Source organism: Macaca fascicularis, chromosome 4 (assembly GCF_037993035.2).
Source record: "Macaca fascicularis isolate 582-1 chromosome 4, T2T-MFA8v1.1".
Taxonomy (NCBI): Eukaryota; Metazoa; Chordata; class Mammalia; order Primates; family Cercopithecidae; genus Macaca; species Macaca fascicularis.
Window position 1 is genome coordinate 4663516 of NC_088378.1, and position 24096 is coordinate 4687611.

The 24096-nt window shown below is 49.5% G+C and overlaps 1 protein-coding gene and 2 long non-coding RNA genes across 10 annotated transcripts in view; 1 reads left to right on the forward strand and 2 right to left on the reverse strand.

The window, feature by feature from the left end:
• Nucleotides 1-24096, forward strand: part of RPS6KA2 (ribosomal protein S6 kinase A2) — a 451568-nt gene that overhangs the window by 424025 nt on the left and 3447 nt on the right. For all 8 annotated transcript variants that reach the window (XM_045390398.3, XM_045390397.3, XM_045390400.3 and 5 more), the window contains 6 exons: nucleotides 8412-8501; nucleotides 10291-10449; nucleotides 13274-13435; nucleotides 16641-16717; nucleotides 18252-18369; nucleotides 23150-23287. In XM_045390398.3, the coding sequence (XP_045246333.1) occupies nucleotides 8412-8501; nucleotides 10291-10449; nucleotides 13274-13435; nucleotides 16641-16717; nucleotides 18252-18369; nucleotides 23150-23287 (744 nt within the window). The remainder of the gene's footprint in view (nucleotides 1-8411; nucleotides 8502-10290; nucleotides 10450-13273; nucleotides 13436-16640; nucleotides 16718-18251; nucleotides 18370-23149; nucleotides 23288-24096) is intronic.
• On the reverse strand, nucleotides 5824-7129 carry LOC141410027 (uncharacterized). Its single transcript, XR_012433267.1, has 2 exons — nucleotides 7004-7129; nucleotides 5824-6180 (listed from the first exon to the last, which is right to left on the reverse strand). It is a non-coding gene; the product is annotated as an uncharacterized lncRNA (long non-coding RNA).
• Nucleotides 15387-23754, reverse strand: LOC141410026 (uncharacterized). The gene is made up of 2 exons (XR_012433266.1): nucleotides 23432-23754; nucleotides 15387-16041 (listed from the first exon to the last, which is right to left on the reverse strand). It is a non-coding gene; the product is annotated as an uncharacterized lncRNA (long non-coding RNA).

The following is a 24096-nucleotide window of genomic DNA, read 5'->3' on the forward strand; positions in this document are numbered from 1 at the left end:
TCATCAGCAATAAGATGTAGCGTGTGTCTCCTGCCCACTGCCATGTCCCCGAGCCCGTCTCACAGGCTCCCACCCACCAGCCAAAACTTGGTTCTCGACTCTCCCACCACAAACCTCTGCCCGGTCTTTCAACATGGGCTAATTTCCTATTGTTGACGCAACACATTACCCATCTAGTGGCTTAAAACAACCTGAGCTTATTGTCTTCCAGCTCTGGAGGTCAGAATTCCACAATCGGTCTCACTGGGCTAGAGTCCAGTGTCCGCAAAGCTGGTTCCTTCTGTGGGCTCTGGGGACTGAGAGTGGATACACAGCAGATGGTGGCCAGGCCGGGTGCCCAACAGAAGTCTGACCCGCAGCTGCAGCCAGCCCCTTTATCTACAATACACAGCTCGGGAGGCCAGTGACTGTGTCAGACTTGCAGGAAGCCAGATTGCTATCTCTAGTGACAGCCCAGGAAGCTGAACTATAACTTCTGTGACAGTCAGCCCTACATGGCCAGGACTTGATGAATGACTGACAGCTTCCTACGTTCTGTTCCTGCTTCCAACTCAGGACCAACCAGAGAACACAAAAATGCACCTGAAGCCCACAAGATGCCCCAATTTTAGTTCCCCACCTCCGTCTTTTGCAGCCTGCAGCCCCCTTCACCCGCATCCATCTTCCCTACGGCACGTTCCCCCTGCTTGGGTTATTTACTGCCTGTGTGCATGGCCTCGTGAGAACATCCACTCCAGGGCAACAAAGGCTTTGCTTTTGCTGTAGTTCCAGCACCTCAGGAAAGTCGGGCACATGGCAGGAGCTCACTCAATTTTAGCAGACAATGAAGAGGCTCCTCATCTTCATTTAGCATATATATTTGGTAATGAAAGGCTAAGTGTTGATTAAAAGAAAAATATATGGCCAGGCACGGTGGCTCACGCCTGTAATCCCAGCACATTGAAAGGCCAAGGTGGTTGGATCACACGAGATCAGGAGTTCAAGACCCATGACTTGAGCTTTCCAGCTATTCTGAAGCCCCGCCTTACCGCCCAGCCACATCTGCTCTGAACGCTGCCTCATTCCTTCACGGTTTGGGTACTCTGAGATGCATAGAGCCTCTGGCTGACACGGAACACTGGGGCTCCCTGCCTTGTGATGAGTGGGTCTGCTGGACAGGGGTCGAGAGTGTGCACTCGGGGTCTGACTGCTTGGACGGGAACCTGCTCTCCCATTGACCAGCTGGCCAACCTGGTGAAGCCCCGTCTCTACTAAAAATGTAAAAATTAGCCGGGCATGGTGGCGCATGCCTATAATCCAGCTACTTGGGAGGCTAAGGCAGGAGAATCATCTGAACTGGGAGGCAGAGGTTGCAGTGAGCCAAGATTGTGCCACTGCACTCCAGCCTGGGTGACAGAGCGAGACTCCATCTCAAAAAATCAATTAAGTAATTAAAGATAAAAGAAAAATATGAGTCAGAAGCTTTACTTCATATTTGAATTTTTAAAATGGAGGTTTATAATATAATTGTTCAACAGAGCACTTCGTGCCTTTGGAATGCATTTCATTCTGCAGCAATCCCCTTGTTCAGGAAGCTGGTTACTTTTTTCATTCATTGAGACTTTTTAATTGGACGCTTTTACTGCCACAGATGCAGGGCAAGGTGAGAACATAGACCTGCTCCAGGGAGCTCACAGCTTAGCCATTTAGGAATTGGGTCAATGACAGAACCAGAAACTACACCAAAAAGTGGAGTGCAACTCTGGAATCTGAAATGAAATGCGCTTTACAGTTGGTTTGGCTCTTTCTCTTGGCCTATTGTTTCTTCAAACACATGGTACCGATACACATGCCTGTTCACTGGCGGTTCCACTTGTAAATTTCCCTTCGATTGTCTGAAAGCCCATGCAGGAGAAGGAGAGAAGACCGTGCAAGCTCAGTGGGGCCGGGTTTTCTCAGAAAGAAGCACATGCGTAAAGACGCAGCTACTGCCCATTTTCGGTAGCAAATTTTTGTTGTTATGTTATTTAAAGTACCTTAGTTTGCTTTAGCAACAGAATCTGATAAGAAATAAAGTGAGATCCTTAGAACTGTACAAAAATATGTGTCACCCAGCTCTTAACTACAGTGATGCAGCTCTGTGTCACCCAGTTCTTAACTACAGTGATGCAGCTCTGTGTCACCCAGTTCTTAACTGTAGTGATGCGGTGTGACCACGCAGGCCTGGAGCACGGGCCAGCCTTCCTGAGGAGGCTCCAGTCTGTACTCACGTGAGACCGTTGAAAAGAGCGTGGTGTTTCTGTGCCCATCTTCACAGTGTGTGTGTAATTTGTCAACCAAAAAAGAAACGGAATGAAGACAGATGCCTGGCATGAGTAGAGCTGATTTTTAGAAGGAGAACTGATGAGCTTGGACATTTTCATTTTTTTCCACCAGGATAAAACAGGAGTTGTTTCTCTCTGTCATTAGTTTAAATTAATTTTACAGGAGAAGGTGTCTGTTAAATTTTACAAATGATTACACGCTCTCCTACCTTTTTTCAAATATGATACTGATCCCTTCGGCAAGTCAAAGGAAATGGCCTGCCTAGCGCGAGCGTTCTGCAGTGTGAGAACCTGTTCCCGCCATGACTGCCTTCCAGGACTACCACCCGCGTAGTTACTGCCTCGAAGTCATCGGGTCAGGTTGCTCAGTGTCCCGGGAGACGGCGTCTCCACTGATGGAAAGCGACGAGAAAGACAGGGAAGGTAGAGAAGCGCAAAGACCAGAGGAAGAGGGAAAGGTATTATTAAGAGCAGCGAAGTCTCCTGTTGCTGCCTTTGGCCAGCAGGAGGACAGGTGTTATCAAGATTAGCGAAGTCTCCCGTTGTCACCTTCGGCCAGCAGGAATGGCGGTGTTTGGCATCTGGCCGCATGTGTCGCTGCTAAGGAAGATCGTGGTGGTGTGCCATCGTGTTGAACCCAGAATTGCTTCGTGGGTATTCAGACACCTTGACTTAGCATCTCTAAGGAAGGTGGAAATATTTAGCCTGCTCGGTGACAACACCGTGGAAAGCTTGTTTACCGGCTGTGGTGGGTGGCCAGCCCCTGGGGAATGTCCTTTTCTATAGGTTGTAGGAGGCCTTTCTAACCAGCTGTTGCCACATGAAGAAAAGAAAGCTGAGGGAGCTTGTCCCCCACCCCACCACGCCACTCCTACTCCGTGGCACGTCAGTATTATTTGGAGGGGAGGCCTTGTTCATCACCACGCATGCTGAGAAGGCCTCCCTGTTTTGTTGCATAATAAAGATTATAAAACAATATTATTCATAGAATGAGGAACACCATCCACCAGAGGTTGCTCTAATAAGAGCAAGCCCAACACGGTCAACCCCAAGAAACCGACCCCATAGAGAAGAAGTGCGCTGGTAGGCACTTGGGGCCCCTCCCTGGTGCTCCTAAACAGTGCGCCCAAACCCCGGCTGCCCCGCAGCAATGGACTATAGCCACACCTCACTGCCCACTCCTGGGTTAGCACTTTCCAGCCTTACCTTTCTCAAATAGCTCAACCTCCCTGCAAAAATAAAAACAAAAGCAAAAAAAAAAAAAAAAATTGGAAAAAGAATGACAGGGGAAAGCACCAGCACTTCCTGACAGCATCCGGGACGGAAACGCCGGGTCGGAACTGCCTTGCCACTTCATGTCAGAGGCTTGTCTGCTCTGCGCAGGCTTGATTTGGAAGAATTCTCCCAGGTCAGGTGAAGGCAGGAGCCCAGGAGGGCAGTGTGAGAACCTGTTCCTGCCATGACTACCTTCCAGGACGTTCCTGTAATCCCAGCTACTTGGGAGGCTGAGGCAGGAGACCCCAGTCTGTGGGACTTCCCTTCGAGGACGGGGAGGGCCATTTCCCATGCAAACCCACCCTCCTCACTGCCCTGTGCTGCAGAGGCTGGGAGGCCAGGAGGCAAGGAAGCCAGGAGGCTGACTGTTAGGGACCGCTTCCATGCCTCTGGCTTCTGGGCAGTTCTGCTAGTGTGAGACAGACACCACAGGACAAGGGTGGGAAGAGAAGTGTTGGGCTGAGGCCTTTCTGCTCACAGCCCCTGTCAGGGTGCACCTCCCCACCCCTGCAGCCCCTTCCGGTCCTGTGACTCACCCTCCCCACCCCTGCAGCCCCTTCTGGTCCTGTGACTATCCCTGTGCAACTCTTTGGCACTGGGAGCCAGGACCACCCCCAAGGCATTACATTGTGCCTTGCTGGCCGGGCCACTGACCCTCCAGCCACTCTACTATTTTGCAAACGATCCTTTAATTAAGCCCTCTGGGTTGACCCAGTTGGTATGACATCTGATTTTTTTTTTTTTTTTCCCTCTGGGGCTTTGACCGAAACACACTCCACTGCTGACATTAGTTTTGAACATCACACTGCTTCGTGGCACTGACTCGCAGTGAGGATTCAGAGACAGGACCGAAAGCGGCATTTCAGGGCTGTAAATGTGGCAGGTCACAGCTGCTTGGTCCCTTGCCTGGGGGCATCAGGGTAATTCTATTTTATCTCTGTAATAGGAATAACTCACTTGTACCAAGTGTTTTCTATGTACCAGGGAGAGTATGAAGGGATCAATTCATATTAATTTGTTGAATCTTAACAGTGAAGCAGAGGAGTGCCTGGTGTTTTCTAGTTTTTACAGATGAAGAAAGCTAGGTGTGGAGAGGCCCAGGGAGCTCCTGCAACTCCGCACGGAGTGGACAGGGAGGCCAGGTGTCAGCTGGGGTCAGACTGGCTCAGCGGCTGGTCCGCCAACCGTGTGGCACATGGCCTCCCCAGGAGCAATGCCTTCCTCCACCCTTCCAGCCCTCCACGGGAGCTAAGCCTGCAGACACCCACGTTCAGGTACCAGCAAGTGACATGGCCATGGGCCGAGCCACCCACACACACAGCAGCGTTTTCGTCTCAGACAGCAAACCTGACTTCCCCTCCTGAAAGACCGCTGGCTCTGCCCTGCAGAGAGAAACAGGAGCACTCATGGGCCCCTTGGAGTCTCTTCCAGATGAGCTCCTGCCCCCACAGGACCTGGGCCTGGGAGCTGCTTTTGTTTTCCTCGATTTCCCAAATGCCACCTCAGAGAACAACTGGTGTGTGGTGGTTGGTTGTTGACAGAGGTGCTCTGGGGGTTCCGCCAAGCAATTAAATGATTTTGAAAGGCATAACTAGTATGTTTAAAATGTAATAAAAGCCAACATGCATGCTCAAATGTATATCAGATTCCAGTAAATGACCAGGAGGACAGTGGCTCCGATGGGTTGAAATCCAGTGCGCCTCACATGGGCACATACATGCTAGCCGTTATTACAATTTAAAATAATTTTTAAAATAAGCAAGAGTTTAAGGTAATCTGTCTTTGAAAACTGTTTACAAATACTTATCACTGTAAGTCAGAATTTTTCTGAAGACTCACAACAAAAGAACACATAGAAATAAAATAGATAACTAGGGTTGATAGGGCAGCCATCTGTAGTCCCAGATTTTTTTTTTTTTTTTGAGACGGAGTCTCGCTCTGTCGCCCAGGCTGGAGTGCAGTGGCCAGATCTCAGCTCACTGCAAGCTCTGCCTCCCGGGTTCACGCCATTCTCCTGCCTCAGCCTCCCGAGTAGCTGAGACTACAGGCGCCCGCCACCCCGCCCGGCTAGTTTTTTTGTATTTTTTTAGTAGAGACGGGGTTTCACCGTGTCGGCCAGGATGGTCTCGATCTCCTGACCTCATGATCCGCCCGCCTCGGCCTCCCAAAGTGCTGGGATTACAGGCTTGAGCCACCGCGCCCGGTCCCAGATTCTTTAAAATAGTCACATTGTCCTCCAATTTCAGCTTACAAAATACATTTTGGAATTTTTTATTTAATTATTTGAATAGACAATATATTCTTGTGGTTCAAAATTTTAAAAAATACAGCAAGGTCTCCCCCCACCCATGGCCCCCCAGGCACCCCGTTCCCCTCCTCACAGGAAGGCAAGGCAATTAAATGTTTCCTCTTTCCTTCCAGGGTTATTTTATGCACCCACAAGGAAATGGATGTGTCTATTTGCATTCTTCTCTCCGTTTTTAAAACAAGGGGTGGTGTAGGATGCACCTGCTCCGCGTCGGCCTTCTTCACTCCATGTGTCTTGAAGATGGTCCCTGGCGGTGGAGGAAAAGCTTCCACTTTCTTGTTTGCTCCGCGTCCTCTTCCATTGTGAGAGCGATAAAACAGATTCATGCTTTATTGTGAAATCATATTTGCGGGAAAGAAATCTTCTACTGAATTTTTTTAAATAAATGTATACATGTGTTTTAACCGTCTCCAATTGCAAAGACAGGATCCCGGCCCAGAGAGACGGGATGCCCACAGGCAGCCAGGAGCAGAGGAGTTCGGGTACCAGACAGCCGGCTTCCCCTATAGGGAGTGCAGGACCAGCCTCCCAGGACCTAGTTAGGCTGCGGCATATGAGGGAATGTCCCCCACCCCTCCTTGAATGATTGTTTTAAAAGTCTCTACTTGAGAATGATGCATTTATGTTGGTGATAGAAACAGTCCTAGTGTACTAGCTAAAACTTCAGTAGAATTAAATGCAGCAGAAGGAGAGAAATTTTGTGTCCGGAAAGGGACTGTAACTCTTCTGCCTGTTTAACAACGCAAGCTGTTAGGACTCACACATCAAGGGCCACTGATGCAGTCAGAGCTGAGTGGTGGTCATGGCAGAGCATCCTTTAAAACTATAATGGGGTGAGAACTGGCACTATGGTGATTTTTTATAATGGTGACAGGGAGTGGAGGAAGGGTGACTAGGGGACAGATTACGAGCAGTGAGTCAAATGCTACCCAAGCGTTTAGTTCTCTAGAGTAAAGAAATAGCCAGGTGTAGTGGCTCATGCCTGTAATCTCAGCACTTAGGGAGGCTGAGGCAGGAGGATCACTTGAAGCCAGGAGTTTGAGACCAGCCTGGGCAACACAGCAAGGCCCCATCTCTACGAAGAATTTAAAAATTAGCTGAGTGTGGTGGCACTCACCTCTGTAGTCCTAGTTACTCTGGAGGCTGAGGCAGGAGGATCGCTTGAGCCCAGGAGTTTGATGTTGCACTGAGCTATGCTTGCACCACTGTACTCCAACCTAGGCAACAGAGTGAGACCCTGTCTCTAAAAAAAAAAAAAAAAAAAAAAAACTAAAGACATAGAGTTTTATGCAAAGCTCTCTGCCTACAGACTTTGACATGGTAGAAGTTAAAAGCAAATCGCCCTCATATTCTAGTAGTAAAATGACTGCACATTCTCCAAATCGAGACTATTTTAAAATTAGGTTGAACTAATGTGAGAATAGTACAAATCATGGTTAGGAAGGTGTTTCTAATCGCTTTTCTTCTGAGTGTTGTTTGCAACATACATGTTGCTAATTTCCTGTGAGTGGGGTGCCTTCCTCCCACTGGTCCTGTCCCCACAGCAGGGCAGCAAGAGCGGGACTTAGGCACCTCCAGAGGGATTAGCCACCAGGGGCCAACAGTGACTTCCTGTTTCCAAGGTAGGCTTAATCATGACACCCTGTCCTCGGAAACCATATGTCTCCATGGGGTTGAAACAACTTTATCTGTTATCCTAAGACATCGGCTACAGATGCTGGGCAAGGGAAGGGAGCTTGCATATGTCTAAACAACAGGGTGGATCTGACCTGTGCACCATCCCCAGCATCTCTTGGTGAGAGCCGTGTGCCTCAGCTCATTTTGTGGCTGGTTTGTAATTCCCAGAACAAGGCAGGAGGTGCACAGTGGTTGGAGGCTTGCTGAGGATGGTACCCACTGAGGAGGGTGGGACACATTCTGTTACTCGGTTGCAGTTGCATGAGCTCCCTACACATGCTTCTCCACCCAACCTTATAACCTCTTAACTTTCATGTTTGAAGTCTTGTACTCCTTTTTTTTTTTGAGAAAGAGTCTCGCTCTGTCACCCAGGCTGGAGTGCAGTGGCATTGTCTCAGCTCCCTGCAACCTCTGCCTCCAGGTTCAAGCGATTCTCGTGCCTCAGCCTCCTGAGTAGCTGGGATTACAGGCATACACCACTATGTCCGGCTAATATTTGTATTTTTAGTAGAGACCAGGTTTTGTCATGTTAACCAAGCTGGCTGGTCTTAAACTTTGGACCTCAAGCCACCCATCTACCTCGGCCTCCCAAAGTGCTGGGATTACAGGCATAAGCCACCTTGCCCAGCCTGTACTCCTCTTTTTAAATGTAAATCTTAAGCTAGTTGTGAAAGAAAGGACTCGCCATGAATTTCCAGGCAATCTCAGACTATCTCTTGGTCGGGTGTGCGATTGAAGTGGTTGGGCCACCTGGGACCAGACTTTACTCAAACTCAAGGGTCCACCAGCAGATACTACCCGGAAGCCTAAAGTAGACCTCTCACTGCCACATGCTGTGTTTGTTCCAGATCATCGATAAGAGCAAGAGAGACCCCTCGGAAGAGATCGAGATCCTGCTGCGGTACGGCCAGCACCCGAACATCATCACCCTCAAAGATGTGAGTGGTCCTCGTGCAGCAGCATCTCCACTTCCTTCTGTTTCTTCAACTGGCACAAAAAAGCTCCCATTCACTCTAAGCAAGCTTTCTCACATCTCATGCCTGTCTGAGCTGTTTTCCACCACCCACATATCTCAGTCACTTGCAGCTGATTTGCTGGACGGTGTACTCAAGTCTTTTTGATAGCCACCGCCCCAGTCATGGAGGGAGCAAGTAAAACAGAGGAAGAGAGAGCTTGTGTGAATGACAGCCCACAGGTGGAGTCTCTCATAGAGGCCCATGGGCTGCAGGGTTTGGGATCCAGGAGCAGAGAGAGGAGACAATTTTCCTCCTCCACGCTCCAACTCCAAACTGATTCCAGCATTGTGAACCTAGAGCCACAGGGTATTGGGCCTACCTCAGTTTCCCTCATGCATAGTGATTGGTGCATGCAAAGGGTCTTAACAAGCAAGCTTGGCATAAGAATAGCCAGAGCGGGCCGGGTGCGGTGGCTCACACCTGTAATCCCAGCAATTTGGGAGGCATAGGCAGGCTGATCATTTGAGGTCAGGAGTTCAAGACCAGCCTGGTCAACATGGTGAAACCCCATCTCTACTAAAAATACAAAATTAGCTGGGTGTGGTGGTGGGCACGTGTAATCCCAGCTACTCGGGAGGCTGAGGCAGGAGAATTGCTTGAACCTGGGAGGTGAAGGTTGCACTGAACCGAGATCACACCATTGCACTCCAGCCTGGGCAACTAAGAGAGACTCCATTTCAAAAAATCAAAAAATCAAAAGAATAATCAGAGCATATTTTTAAATTGAATTCATGAGATAAAAGCCAGTATGGAGGAAACCATCGTTTTCTATTGCTTCTCTGAAGCAACAGCATGGCTGTGATACGTGACTTCGCCCTGGACTCTGCCTAGCCTCTCTGCGCTCCCAGCGCCTGGCCACTCAGTGCTGTCTGTGCGGCAGCAGCACAGACATCATGGGAAGCTGGTTAGAAATACAGAGGGCCAGGCCCCACCCCAGGCTGCAGGACCGGAACATGCATTTTAGCAAGATCCCCCAAGATTGGATGCACGTTACAGTTTGAAAAACACTGCCCCTGAGGCCCTGCCTTTGCAAGGTGCTTTGCCAATATTTGCATTTCTTAACGTCTAAATATCTCCTGGCAGGCCGGGCACCGTGGCTTACACCTGTAATCCCAGCCCTTTGGGAGGCTGAGGCAGGTGGATCACTTGAGGTCAGGAGTTTGAGTCCAGCTTGGCCAACATGGCAAAACCCTGTCTCTACTAAAAATACAAAAATTAGCCAGGCATGGTGATGTGCACCTATAATCCCAGCTACCTGGGAGTCTGAGTCAGGAGGAATCGCTTGAACCCAGGAGCTGCAGGTTGCAGTGAGCTGAGATGGCACCATTGCACTTCAGCCTGGGTGACAGAGCGAGACTTCGTCTCAAAATAATAATAATAATAAATATCTCCTGGCAGAGTCATGAAGCCATTCATCTCAGCTAAGGACACACCCATCTCGTGTGTCCCTACTCAGTCCCTACTTAGCAGTGGATTATTAAAACCATATTCTTCCTAAAAAGAGCACATCTGGTATGACAGGAATGGCCATTCGCTTCTTCCCTGCAGAAGCCTTGTTTGCACTCCCATAGGACCCTGCAGTCCCAGCCTCTCCCCTGTGACTTCCTCTGCTGCCCCCTCTGGAGTAGTTGCTCTTTCACAGTAACCAGCCGCGGTGACATGCGGTGACGTGCGCGTCCCTGAGGCCCATGTGCGCCCCTTCACTCCACAGGTCTATGACGATGGCAAGTTCGTGTACCTGGTGATGGAGCTGATGCGTGGCGGGGAGCTCCTGGACCGCATCCTCCAGCAGAGATACTTCTCGGAGCGTGAGGCCAGTGACGTCCTGTGCACCATCACCAAGACCATGGACTACCTCCATTCCCAGGGGGTAGGAGCCGTGCCTGGGGCAGCCATCAGGGAGGAGGGAGCTTCAGGGAGGGAACCAAAACCACAAGGGTTTATGGGTTCAAGAGCTGAGAACGCAGATTGTCCTGGAATTCCTTCCGTGCCACCATTGTCCCTCGTGTGTCTGGAGGCTCAGCGACGTGCAGGGGAAGAAAATTTCTCTTTTTCCGGCTGGGCGTGGTGGCTCACGCGTGTAATCCCAGCACTTTGAGAGGCCAGGATGGGCGGATCATGAGGTCAGGAGTTCGAGATCAGCCTGGCCAACATGGTGAAACCCCGTCTCTACTAAAAATAATAACAACAACAGAAAAAATTAGCTGGGCAAGATGGCACACACCTGTAATCCTAGCTACTCAGGAGGCTGAGGCAGGAGAATCATTTGAACCCGGGAAGCGGAGGTTGCAGTGAGCTGAGATAGCACCATTGCACCCCAGCCTGGGTAACAGGACGAGACTCCATCTCAAAAAAAAGAAAAATTCTTTTTTCCCTCTGCCCATCTTAGTTCTTCGGTGGAGGCCGTATAAACAACACTGGCCAAAGACAGGTTAACAAGAGAAAAACAGAAGTTTATTAACATGTGCATCTCACATACACACGGGAGCACTCAGCCATGAATAACTCCAAGGAATTGTTAGAACTTGAGCTTATGTAGCATTTTAACAAAAGAACAATAAATTTGCCGGGTGCAGTGGCTCACACCTGTAATCCCAGCACTTTGGGAGGCTGAGGCAGATAGATCACCTGAGGTCAGGAGTTCGAGACCAGCCTGGCCAACATGGCAAAACCCTATCTCTACTAAAAATACAAAAATTGGCCAGATGTGATGGCACACACCTGTAATCCCAGCTACTCAGGAGGTGGAGGCATGAGAATCGCCTGAACCTGGGAGGCGGAGGTTGCAGTGAGCCAAGATCATGCCACTGCACTTCAGCCTGGGTGACAGAGCAAAACTGTCTCAAATTTTAAAACTTTTTTAATTTTAAAAAGAAGAATAATTTTTAAAGAAAACAAAGAGAAAGGACTGCATTTCTAGGGCAGCAAACTGTGGGAAGCTAGGTCTATGGGAAACTAATAGACGATGAGGGCTAATTAGGAACATTTGTTATGGAGATCATTCTGGTGGCTTCTCCAGGCTGTAAGGGTCTAGAGTGTCCCTTCCGTCCTTCCAGGCAGAGAGGGCAGGAGGGACACCTTTACCCATTTATATCCTGCTTTTAGGTAAAGAAGGGGAAGGCAGAGGGCTTTGCTTATATCTGCATCTTTTCCGTTGTTTTCAGCTCAAAATAATCCTTATGGCAAAGCAGCATATTTTGGGGTGGCTGACTCTGCTACCCTTTGAGAGTCTAAAATCATTTGTACCAATTTTAGCCAAAAAACTTTGGCCTTAATCAAAAGAAATTGACAATTTTCATTACTTGCAATGGGTAACGTTGAATTCATTAACCAGTGCGCAGGGACGCTGAGGCAGGGATGGCGGTGATGCCTGAGGTTCACGTGGGCCTCACCGTGATCCAGGCTGCACTTCAAGCTCTTCATTCACTGACTCCCTAACCCTAGATCACACCCACTGTGCAGGCAAAGGGCACAGGAGTTTGAGTATCTTGCCCACGGTCACACATGAGTAGGTGGCCAGTGTGGTTGGACCCCGACCCTCTGGTTCCAGGCAGTGCTCTCCGTCCCAGCCCTGGCCTCACAGGGAGGCGGCTGTACCGTGTCACACGTTTCCCCTGTGCGCCGTCTCTTCCCAGTGTTTCTCCTGAAGCAGGAAATACGGTCTTAGCCAGCTGTGTGCGTAGTCCTGAGCCTTCAGAATGCAGTCATCTCCAAACAGGGGAATATTCTTCCAGGACCACACACTGGGTCTTTTCTGTGTGGTCACCCGGTGGTCTTGAGCATTAAGCTCTTCCAGGTTTTCCCAGTACAGTCAAACTCAGGGGAAGCCCTTCGGATGATGCTTTCTGCAGATCTGCTCATATTTAATGAGCGGAGGCAGTGGAAGTGAAACCACAATCTTTCATTTCCTTGCCGTCAGGACCTCTGCAAACCAGGCCTGACTGCTGGAGTGTGTCCCTTTAATTCCCTTCTACATCCTCCCACTGGATTTTATTAGGACAATTGAGGCGTTCAGGATCCAAGCTGTACAAAGACACGCCACATGTCCTTACAATGGCCCTCTGTCCCCTCAGAACACATTGCTTTCTGCCCTAAATAGCCGCTTTGCTTTGAGGTGCGCTGGCCCCACCATCATTGCAGCCAGCGCAGTCCTCCCTGGGAGGCCTCAGAGCATGATTGCAGAGTGACTGCATGATCACGTGGCCCCGGTCCATCTCCCCCACGAGGTGGTGCGCCCAGGACAGCAGGTGCCTGATCTGTGCCACTCACTGGCGCTGCTCCAACACCTGACAGTGCATGGGGGTGGGCACACAGGGAATAATTACTGAATGAATATCATCTTTAAAATGCTTTTCATTCCCATCACCAGAGCTCACCACATTTCCTTTTATGTGGCAGCTCCAGTAAGCTGCAGCCTCATCTTGGAGAGGTGCTCACTTATTTACTCAAATATTCATTCACTGTAAAAGCAGGTGACACAAGGGGCTCAGATGTGAGTGACTATCACAGAAGAGGAGAAGGTGGGGGGCCCTGTGGAGAAGACAGCAGCTGTTGACACTGCTGGCCTGCTGCCTCCTTGCAGGACCTGCTGGGAAGACAATTCCCAAAGGCACCCTCCCCTCCTAATGCACCTGCCTTCCCTCTCCTGCTCAGTTCTCGGCCCCCAAGTAGGCACCGTGCCTTCTGTCTTGCAGGTTGTTCATCGAGACCTGAAACCGAGTAACATCCTGTACAGGGATGAGTCGGGGAGCCCGGAATCCATCCGAGTCTGTGACTTCGGCTTTGCCAAGCAGCTGCGCGCGGGGAACGGGCTGCTCATGACGCCCTGCTACACGGCCAACTTCGTGGCCCCGGAGGTGAGCATTCCCAGCCTGCAGACCCAGGCCCCTCCGTCCGCAGAGACGCTCTGCCCCTCCCACTGCAGAGCCACTGGACAGCGGGGACAGCGGGGACAGCAGAGGTGGCTTGAGCCGCGTCAGCAGTGGTGTTGGGAAACAGAAATGAGAACCTTCAGTCTCCTGGGCCAGAGGCCAATCTTGCTTAAACACAGTTGTTCTTATTCTCATTTTCCCACTTGAAAAAACTTTTCAACAGTAACATTTTTATGTAAAATTGTCTTCTGTAGACAATTTGGATGAAATCTCCATATTTATTCCAAGTTAGAGAGATGATACTGTAGTCTCCTTATACAACCAGGACAGAGCTGCGATTCACCTGGGATGGGAGATGGATCCGTCACAGCGCAGGGAGCAACTAAGTTTACGGATTTCCTCTGCACCCCAGTTCTCACTGCAGATTGGTTCCCTGGCAGCAGCAAGTCAGCAGCTGTCAGACTGCGAACCGCAGGGCTCCAGGGTGATTTACCACGGAACGCTCACGTTGGTCAGGGTCTGTGTCTGCTCCCAGCCCCACTCAGCAGCTGTCAAGGCACCCGGTGAACTTCTCTCTCTTTTCACGTTTCCCAGGAACAAGTTCCATTAGGTTCTGAAGTCAAGGATGTATTTATAAAGCTAAGCCCAATTTCTTGCCTTTGAGAAAAGCCACGGAATCTGATCCGGTGGTAAAAAGAGGAAGGGAAGGGCGGTGGCTGATGCTGCCGGTGGGATGGGGGAGGAGGGAACTGGGAAGGAAGGCAGACTTCAGAGTCTGCGTGGATCCCGCGGGTTCTTGATGGAACCGGACCAGAGCTGCTCCGGTGGGAGGGGCGTCAAGCGAGCAGCCAGGCCTGAGGCGCCTGGCATCTCGTGGGGGTCTTGGAGCTATTTGAGAGGTCACCCAGGGCCACTGGTGCATGGTAAAGATGCTTCTGCATGCTGAGACATGAATGGACGTGCAGCCAGGGGCTGGGCTGAGAGGCTGTTTTAGGTTATGCAGGGGTTATCCAGACACGTGAGCAACCTGTGGCCCCTTTAAAAATAACCAGGTTTGGCTGGGTGTGGTGGCTCATGCCTATAATCCCAACACTTTGGGAGGCTGAGGCAGGTGGATCACCTGAGGTCAGGAGTTGGAGACCAGCCTAGCCAACATGGTGAAACCCAGTCTCTACTAAAAATACAAAAATTAGCCAGGTGTGGTGGTGTGTGCCCATAGTCCCAGCTACTCGGGAGGCTGAGGCCGGAGAATCGCTTGAACCCAGGAGGCGGAGGTTGCAGTGAGTCAAGATCACGCCACTGCACTCCAGCCTGGTTGAAAGAGCAGGACTCCGTCTCAAAAAATAAAAATTAAAAAAAAAAAAAGGAACCAGGTTATAAGTCTCTGTTCTTGCCTTACTTAATCAACATTAATATTGGTAATATTACAGGGGAGGAAAATCACATTTTCCTCATCCCTCATAAGTTCTTAGCTGGACCAGACCCCTGTGACAAAAGACAGATTAACAAGAGAAAAAGAAGTTTACTAACACATCTTCTGATGTTTGCATGGGAGATGCCCAGGGAATGAGTCGTTCTGACAGAGGTGGCTTTGAGTCCAGCCTACATGACATCTTCAACAAAGAACAGAGAATTTTTAGAGACCTGGCAAGACAAAGGAAGAGGGCTTTGGGTCTCCAGGGACTGCAGCTTGGGGAGGTACAGGGCTGGCCGATGGAGGCTGGTTCTATATGGGACCACATGGGTCCAAAGCTGTCCCTAGGGAAAGCCTTTGTCCTCTCTGGTGGGGGGTTGGTACCTTTTGTCTTAATCCATGTCCTGATTTTAGACAAATGGAAGACACAGAGCGCTCCTGCATCTGCTTCTTCTTAGGTATCTTCAGCTCAGCGCCCCTCACGCCTATGCAGCATATTTTGGGGTAGCATATTCTGGTCTCCCACAATATTGATTTTATTGATTACAGAATGCCCTAGGTTGTGATACTCCTTTGCCATTTACAAAGCACTTTTACCAACTTTTTTTTTTTTACTTTTACTCTCATCCACCATACGAAGTAGGCAGGGTATAATCTATTAACCATGTTTCGCAGATTCAGAAAGCACAAGCTCCGTGTGTGTAAGTGACTGCTGAAGGCTGCCCAGCTGATGGATTAGGAAGTGAGGCTTGCACCATGAGCACCATATTCATTCAGCACGTGCTGGCTGGTCCCCTCCATGGTGCAGGCTCGCACACGGTGGCAGCAATACAGAGAGGAAAGGACAGGCTCCTCGCTCTCATCTCTATGGAAATTGAGCCGAGCTCTCCCGACTCAATATTTAATGCTAAATCCAATCATCTGCAGTAATCCATGAGCACTGATGCGGCTTCCTTTGTTGTAACTCAACTGTAACTATCTCAGAGGATTGCCCTCTACTGAAGTATGTAATCCTAGCATGCATACAAGTTTTGCTGCTTTAACAGTTCTTCAGAAAAATTAAACATTATCATGTAGCCCGGAATGGAACTTCTGGGTATACACCCAAAAGACTTGAAGGCAGGAACTCAGACAGACATGTGTCCACCCATGTTCACAGCAGCACTATTCACAACAGCTGAAAGGTAGAAACCACACGGGTGTTACTAAGTGATATTAGCCAGTCACAGAAAGACAAACATTGCATGATTCTACTCATATGAGGTCCCTAGAGGAGTCAGATTCATACAGATGGAAAGTAGAAGGGTAGGTGTTAGGAACTAGGGGACAGGGAATTGTTGTTTAATGGCGACAGTTTCAGTTTGGGAAGGTGAAAATGCTCTATGGATGGATGGTGGTGGTGTTGGCACCATGATGTGAATAAGCTTAATGCTACTAAACTGCACCTAAAAAGGGCTTTGATGGTCAATTTTATGTTATACGTATTTCGCCATAACAGAAAAATCCTTCTGCCTTAAAAATTAAGGCCCTCCTTTTTAGCCTGTCTGTCATGTGTCTGGCAAGAGCACTGGTTCACCATGTGGCTGTCCTGGGAGGAGTCCTACTGCAGTACCTTAGGGTTGGCTTTGCATTAAGAAACAGTGGTCACACCGAAGACACAGCACTGTCCTCCTCCTAGTCCCCAGCTTGCTGGCATAGGATGCCGCTGGAGAAATGTGCTGTCAACCTGAATGTCCTTCGTGAAGGGCATGCCAGTGTCCTGTCGTTCCCTCCTAGGTCCTGAAGCGTCAAGGCTACGATGCGGCGTGTGACATCTGGAGTTTGGGAATCCTGTTGTACACCATGCTGGCAGGGTAAGCAGTCGCCTCAAACAGGTGTCAGGAGGAGACACGGGGCAGCAGCCTCAGTGACTGGTCTGTTAGGGGACCAGGGCCAGCCCCGTCCTAGTGTGCACATGTGGGCAAACCCAATGCATATGCAAACACTCCCAGACCCTGAGTGAACACTCGCAGACTTCCTTAGCCCCTCAGGACAACTGGACAAGAGCAAGAAATGTAGCCACACATTTTCTTTAAACTCAGCTCATGAACAAAACATCCAACATTTTGCCAGCATAGTCCCCATTCTCTCTGCTGACCCTGCCACTGTCTTAAATGGTAGCAACAGATGTGCCTTCCAGACATCCTCTTAAACCAGAAGCATCCATAGCAGCTTCAGGGTCAAACAGTGTCTGTACCTGGCTTTCGTGGTTGTGAGTCATGCATGGGCCGGTTCATTGTGGTGAGACACGTGGTGTTACAAAAAGTGGCCTGGGCCTGCCATCCAGACAGCTAACTTCCCTCTGAGCCCCACTCGCCATTAGCCATGACTCTGGGCTAAACACTTGAACCTGTACCGGCCTCCCTTCCCTCTCCCCTGAGTGAGAAGAGGACACACCGTGGCTGCTTCTAGGCAGGAAGGTCTAGGATCCTACAAGATCCGCTGGTTCCTATTACGTTTATTAAATACTTGGAGGCAAAAAGAAAAGAAAAGAACCCTAGACCATCCAATCCTGTTTGCTCTAGCAAAATGGCCTGAATGCCCCCTTGAGAATGAATGAGCTCGGCCTGCTTTTCACGTATTTCATCAATAGGTAGTGTCCACAGCAGAAGAGTAAATCAGGTGCCTGAAGCCGCACCCCGAGGACTGCAGTAGCAAAGGAAGAAACCTCAGTTTCTTACCAATGCCACAGTCAGGTTATTTTGTGATGCTTCTAATACTCACTTTGCCTATATGGAAAACTAGATCACAAACTTTCCCACTAGAGGAAGCGCTGGCAGCACACATATCCTTCCTTTTCTAGGAGTGTGTGGGTGTGTGTGAAGGTGGGACACCAGGAATACCTCCCACACGTTGGAATACGGTCAGGGCTGCACCAAGCATGTATGCGTATTCATGCATACGCTCTGCATTTGCAATGGAGACTCAAAAAGTTAACTTGTCAAAGAACACAGAGTTGGTAACACATCCACCATGGGTCTTTCAGACTCACGTCTCAGGCTCTCTTGCATGATGCTACACCGTCACCATGGAAACCATGGCACCAGGCAGCTCACTAGGCCACCCCGTCCCAGTTTACCTGGGTCCAGAGGGGATACAGCACAGGTCTCACAGGGCTCTCCCACTTTCCCATCAACCTCTAGCCACCCAATGGCTAAGGAAGGAAAACGGGCATAGTGTTAAGAGGTAAGTTCCGAGTTCCGCTTTCCCGTGAATCCTGGCTGCAGAGCAGAGGAGGGGGAAGCAAAGCGCTGTTCTTTTTAACAGCCGAGGGGTGATAGCAACTTGAAAACTTTATTTTAGGTTGTAAAATGGAAGCTCATTACCACAAATTGTCTAATTATACAGATTTACCCCTTTTGCAAATGGGCCAGACGATACCCCTGAGGAGATTTTGGCGCGGATCGGCAGTGGGAAGTATGCCCTTTCTGGGGGAAACTGGGACTCCATATCTGACGCAGCCAAAGTGAGTACATGTCCATGTCCAGTGTCGCTTTTAAATATTCAGATTCTGAAACAGCCATATTATTTCTGAGGAAGCCAGTGGATAGGTTTTATATAAGTAGTGTAGGTATTTTATTCTCAGCATCTTTTTTTTTTTTTTTTTTTCTTGAAATGGAGTCTCACTCTGTCTCACCTAGGCTGGAGTGCAGTGGCACAATCTCGGCTCACTGCAGCTTCCGCCTCCTGGGTTCAAGTAATTCTCCTGTCTCAACCTCCCAAGTAGCTGGGACGACAGCTGTGTGCAACCACACCCGGCTAACTTTTTTGTATTTTTAGTAGAGACTGGGTTTCACCATGTTGGCCAGGCTGGTCTCGAACTCCTGACCTCAAGTGATCCACCCACCTCGGCCTCCCAAAGTGCTGGGATTACAGGTGTGAGCCACCACGCCTGGCCTTATCCTCGGCATCTTTTAAGCCTTTCATCTAAAAACATTATTTCCAAAAACATTTTTAGCATGTTCACATTTTCTAGTGTCTTGGTATGTTATACAGGGTTCTCCAAAGAAAAAGAACGCGTGTGTGTGTGTGTGTGTGTGTGTGTGTGTGTGTGTGTGTGTGTGGTGTGTGGAGAGAGAGAGAGATTTATTTGTAAGAAATTGGCTCACGTGACTGTGGGGACGGGGAAGTCTGTGACTGCAGGGCAGCCGGCAGGCTGGAGCCCCAGGGAGGAACGGATGGGGCAGTTGCCCAGCACAGGCCGTCTGCCACAGAACTCCCTCCTCCTCAGGGGAGCACAGTCTTTTTCCTAAGGAGGCCTTCCACTGACTGGATGAGGCTGACCCACATTGTGGAGGGTAACTGCTTTACTCAAAGTCGACTGACTTAAGTGTTAACCACATCTGAAAAAAACCTTCACAGCAACATCTAGACTGGGTAACATAACCCAGCCATGTTGACACATAAATTTAACCACCACGCTTTTAGCAATATTGCAGAATGATTGCCCTGCATGTTCATAAACCAACCAAGTAGAGCTGTGGTTCAGAGATGTACTTCTATTCTTGTAAAATACTTGGAGTTTGGCCTTGTCTGCAGTCCACACAGTTTATAACCTGCCTTATTTCCTTTGACCATCAGGCGGTTTTTTACTTGGCATCATCAAATTCCTATCTAATCCAATAGTAAATCATAATCCAGCCACTGGTAAGCAGCACCAACAGCTGTTTCCAGTGTTCATGTAAAAGGGCTGGAAGAGAAGGAGTCAGGGGCTCTGATTCCAATTCTGCTGTTGTCATCTCAGTGCAACTTCATGCAGTCAAGGTGGAGGTGACGATTGTGGAGATGATGGTGGAGGTAATGGCGGGAATGATGATGGAGGTGATGGTGTAGGGATGGCAGAAGTGGTGGCAGTGGTGGCGACAGTGATGATGGAGGTGGTGGTGAAGGCATGGTGGAGGGGATAATTGTGGAAATCATGGTGGAGATAGTGGCAGGAGTGATCATGGAGGTGATGGTGGAGGTGATGATGGTGGAGATGATGGTGGAGGTAATGGTGGGAGTAATGATGGATGGCAAAAGTGGTGGCAGAGGTGGCAGCAGTGATGGTGGAGGTGATCATTGTGGAGGTGACAGTGGGAAATGATGGAGGTGATGAAGGGATGACAAAAGTGGTGGCAGAGGTGGTGGTGATCATGGAGGTGATGGTGGGAGTGGTGGGAGATGATAGTGAGAGGTGATGGTAGTGATTGTGGAGGTAATGGTGGAGGTGATGGGGATGATGGTGAGGGTAATGAGGGTAATGGCACAGATGATAGTGGAGGTGATGGTGGAGATAATGGAAGGTAATGGTAGAGATGATGGTGGAGGTGATGGGGAAGCGTGGCAAGTGATGGTGGAGGGTGATGGTAGAGGTGATGAAGGAGGGATCGCAAGGGTAATAGTGGAGGTGACGGATAAAAATGGTGAGGGTGATGTTGGAGGTGGTGGTGAAGATGATGGCGATGGTGATGGTGGAGGTGATGGAGGAAGGATGGCTAGGGTGATGGAAGTAGTGGTGAAGATAATGGTGACAGTGATGGTGATGGTGAGGGTGATGGTGGGGGTGATGGAGGTAGGATGGCGAGGGTGATGATGGAGGTGGTGAAGATGATGGTGAGGGTGATTGTGCAGATGATGGTGAGGGTAATGGTGAGGGTGATGGAGGAAGGATGGTGAGGATGATGGTAGAGGAGGTGATGAAGATGATGGTGAGGCTGATGGTGGGGGTGATGGAGGAAGGATGGCGAGGGTGGTGGTGGAGGTGATGGAGGAAGGATGGTGAAGGTGACTGTGCAGGTGATGGTGAGGATGATGGTGAGGATGATGGTGGGGTGATGGTGAGGGTGGTGGTGGGGGTGATGGAGGAAGGATGGTGAGGATCATGGTGGAGGTGGTGGTGAAGATGATGGTGAGGGTGGTGGTGGGGGTGATGGAGGAAGGATGGTGAGGATGATGGTGGAGGTGATGGTGAAGATGATGGTGAGGATGGTGATGTGGTGATCATGGTGGAGGTGGTGGTGAAGATGAGGGTGATGGTGGGGGTGTGGGAGGAAGGATGGTGAGGATGATGGTGGAGGTGATGGTGAAGATGATGGTGAGGATGGTGATGTGGTGATCATGGTGGAGGTGGTGGTGAAGGTGAGGGTGATGGTGGGGGTGTGGGAGGAAGGATGGTGAGGATGATGGTGGAGGTGATGGTGAAGATGAGGGTGAGGGTGGTGGTGGGGGTGAGGGAAGAAGGATGGTGATGATGGTGGAGGTGATGGTGAAGATGAGGGTGAGGGTGAGGGTGGGGGTGAGGGAGGAAGGATGGTGAGGGTGATTGTGGAAATGATGGCAGAGGTGATGGCAGCTGGCATTTAGTGAGCATATCCCAGATGTCAGACCCTGACAGTCCAAGTGCTCCTTTCCACACCCTCACTTTTTCTTAAATGAGTGTAGGACTTGTCTTAGTTCTGGTTCCCAAAATAGAGCCTCAGACTAGGTCGTGGGTGCTGGTGGTTTGTCTGGAAGGCCATCTTGGAAGCTGGTGTGGGAGCAGGGAGAAGGTGTTGGGAAAGGAGCAGAGTCAAGGACAAAGGCACATTGTCAAGATCACTGCTGCAGGCAGAAGTCTCTGCCGCCTCACAGGACTTCGCCAACCCTTCCTGTCCCTCACCACCAGTCCCTGATCAGCACATCCCACCCCTGTTTTTTCCCCGTGCCTCTTCCTTTCTCTTACTTAGCACACAACAGAACCTCCAGTCCTCCAAACACCAGCAAAGCTACAGATTAGTATGTCTTTCTCCACATCCTACAGGTATAGAGTAAAAATACTGCTTCTCTCAGTGTCTTGACTATAAGATAATGAAAGAAGAGTTAATAAAGCACTCTTTGCTTTTGTTTTTTACACCTGAAAATGACAACACTCATACTTCTAGGAGATATTTGTTGCAAGAAATTACCAAGGTTAATGTTATCAAATATCAAAAGGCGTTAGATTTTTCTGTATAAAAAGGATATTGTTATTGTGCATAGTATTTCTTAGTTGTTTCATGACCAAAAATTCTAATGAGTAATTCCACTTCACATTCTATATGCATTCTTTTTTTTTCTTTTTCTTTTTCTTTTTTTTTCCCGAGATGGACTCTTGCAATGTAGCCCACGCTGGAGTGCAATGGTGCAATCTCAGCTTACTCCAACCTCTGCCTCTTGGACTCAAGTGATTCTCCTGCCTCAGCCTCCCAAGTAGCTGGGATTATAGGCGCCTGCCACCACACCCAACTAATTTTTGTATTTTTAGTAGAGATGGGTTTCACCATGTTGGCCAGGCTGGTCTCAAACTCCTGACCTCAAGTGATCCACCCACCTCGGCCTCCGAAAGTGCTGGGATTACAGGCATGAGCCACCGCGCCCAACCACATTCTAATTCATTTTATGACCTCTTCATATGGGGTGGGAACACTAAGGAAGGAGAGTAGGCTAGTGGATAGAAGATGGATTCTCATCTTGGATCTTCCTCGGGCAGTGATGTCTTCATCTGCAAATTAGGAAAAGTAATATTTGCCCCATTTACCTCAAGGATGATTATGGTGATTACAGCAGAAGCATCAGGTGTGTCTGCAAATGTAATTCACACTGTCACCAAGTACTCCGCAAATGTAATTCACTGTAGTAGAATGTGCACTGTATTGTGTGTGTGTGTGTGTACACACGTGGAGTCTCGTTTTAGAGGTTTTTACTGCTATGACTTTACAATGAAATAGAAAAAGACCTTTATTGCACATGAACCCATTGGACATATCTGATGGCTCCAGATTGTAGATGTTACAGTTTGTGATTATTTGTAGTAAATATCTGTGGGTAGTCCTGATAAAAAATGTAAGTATGTGCATCATGATGAGTTGATTTCTACCTGTGGAATATTTATTATTTCAGCTTCTCCCTTTGGAAAGATATCATTGTTACAAGAAACAGTGTTTCATCGATTTACATGCATTGTCTAACATTTCCACATTTAACTTCCTTTTAGACGTGAAAAATTTAATAAAAGATAAACCTTCAGTGAACTTCTAAGTTTGCTGATACTTAAAGCTAAAAACCATTGACATACTTCTAAACCTGAAAGTGAACACTTGACCCCAAAATGCAAAGAAAGACCCACACTCGCATAGCATAGTGGTTGGGTGTTGCTGTAGACGGACAGAAGTTGTTCTGCTGGGGAGGCTCTGACGCAGCACAGATGATCCAAACATCCCCCGCACTCTCGTGCCCTTCCCTGGCAGGACGTCGTGTCCAAGATGCTCCACGTGGACCCTCATCAGCGCCTGACAGCGATGCAAGTGCTCAAACACCCCTGGGTGGTCAACAGAGAGTACCTGTCCCAAAACCAGCTCAGCCGACAGGACGTGCACCTGGTGAAGGTACCAGCAGGCAACAGTGTGGACACAGTGGTGGGAATGGGAAACCCAGAAAAGAACCTGACACCTTGCAATTACTCTGAAGAAACCAGGGAGTGCAGAGAAAGAGCCCATAGCAGCCCCAAACTGCACCGCCGGCCCACTCACCTTCACGTACTTCACCAGACATGCGCGGTCACGCACAGTGCGCCTCTCTGATTAGGTGGCAATCTCTGCGGACGTGGTGGCAGCTGGTGTGGCTGTTCCACTCAAGTTCAAAGCCTCCATTCTAGGCCACACGTGCAAAAAAGTCCCCACTTCATAAGTGACTTACATTCAGGCAACAGTTGCCTCTCAGGCACCCCATCCTCTGGGTGGGACTCCTCTTCTGAGAAGTATAGACCGTCCCACCCCAGCAGGACTAGGCATGACCCAGTTAGGAGCAGTCCCCTCCAGATCCATGCTGAGAACTGGGATTCACTCCAGGATATGCCTGTTCCTCCAGATGAGTCCAGACTCCTCAACAGTGGCCAAAGTCCAGGTTGACAGGCCCTGGCATTTGCTGTGCGTGTGTCCTAGGACCCAGCAAGCCCCAAAACAGACCTGGCCTCACTGTCAGAATGCAGGGGATACGCGACCTCAGCTTGTGGGCTCCACAAGAGTCTAAAAAATTTCCCCCCAAGGCACAAGCACATTGTGAGGGTGGCACGGGTCGGGGGCCAGGTGCAGGAATGAGAAGCCCCTGTCTCCTGGGGCCCACAGGTGCTGGCCCCCTGTGGCGGGCTCACAGTACCCCATGCTCCAGGGACCCTGGGGAAGCTCCGATTTCCCCC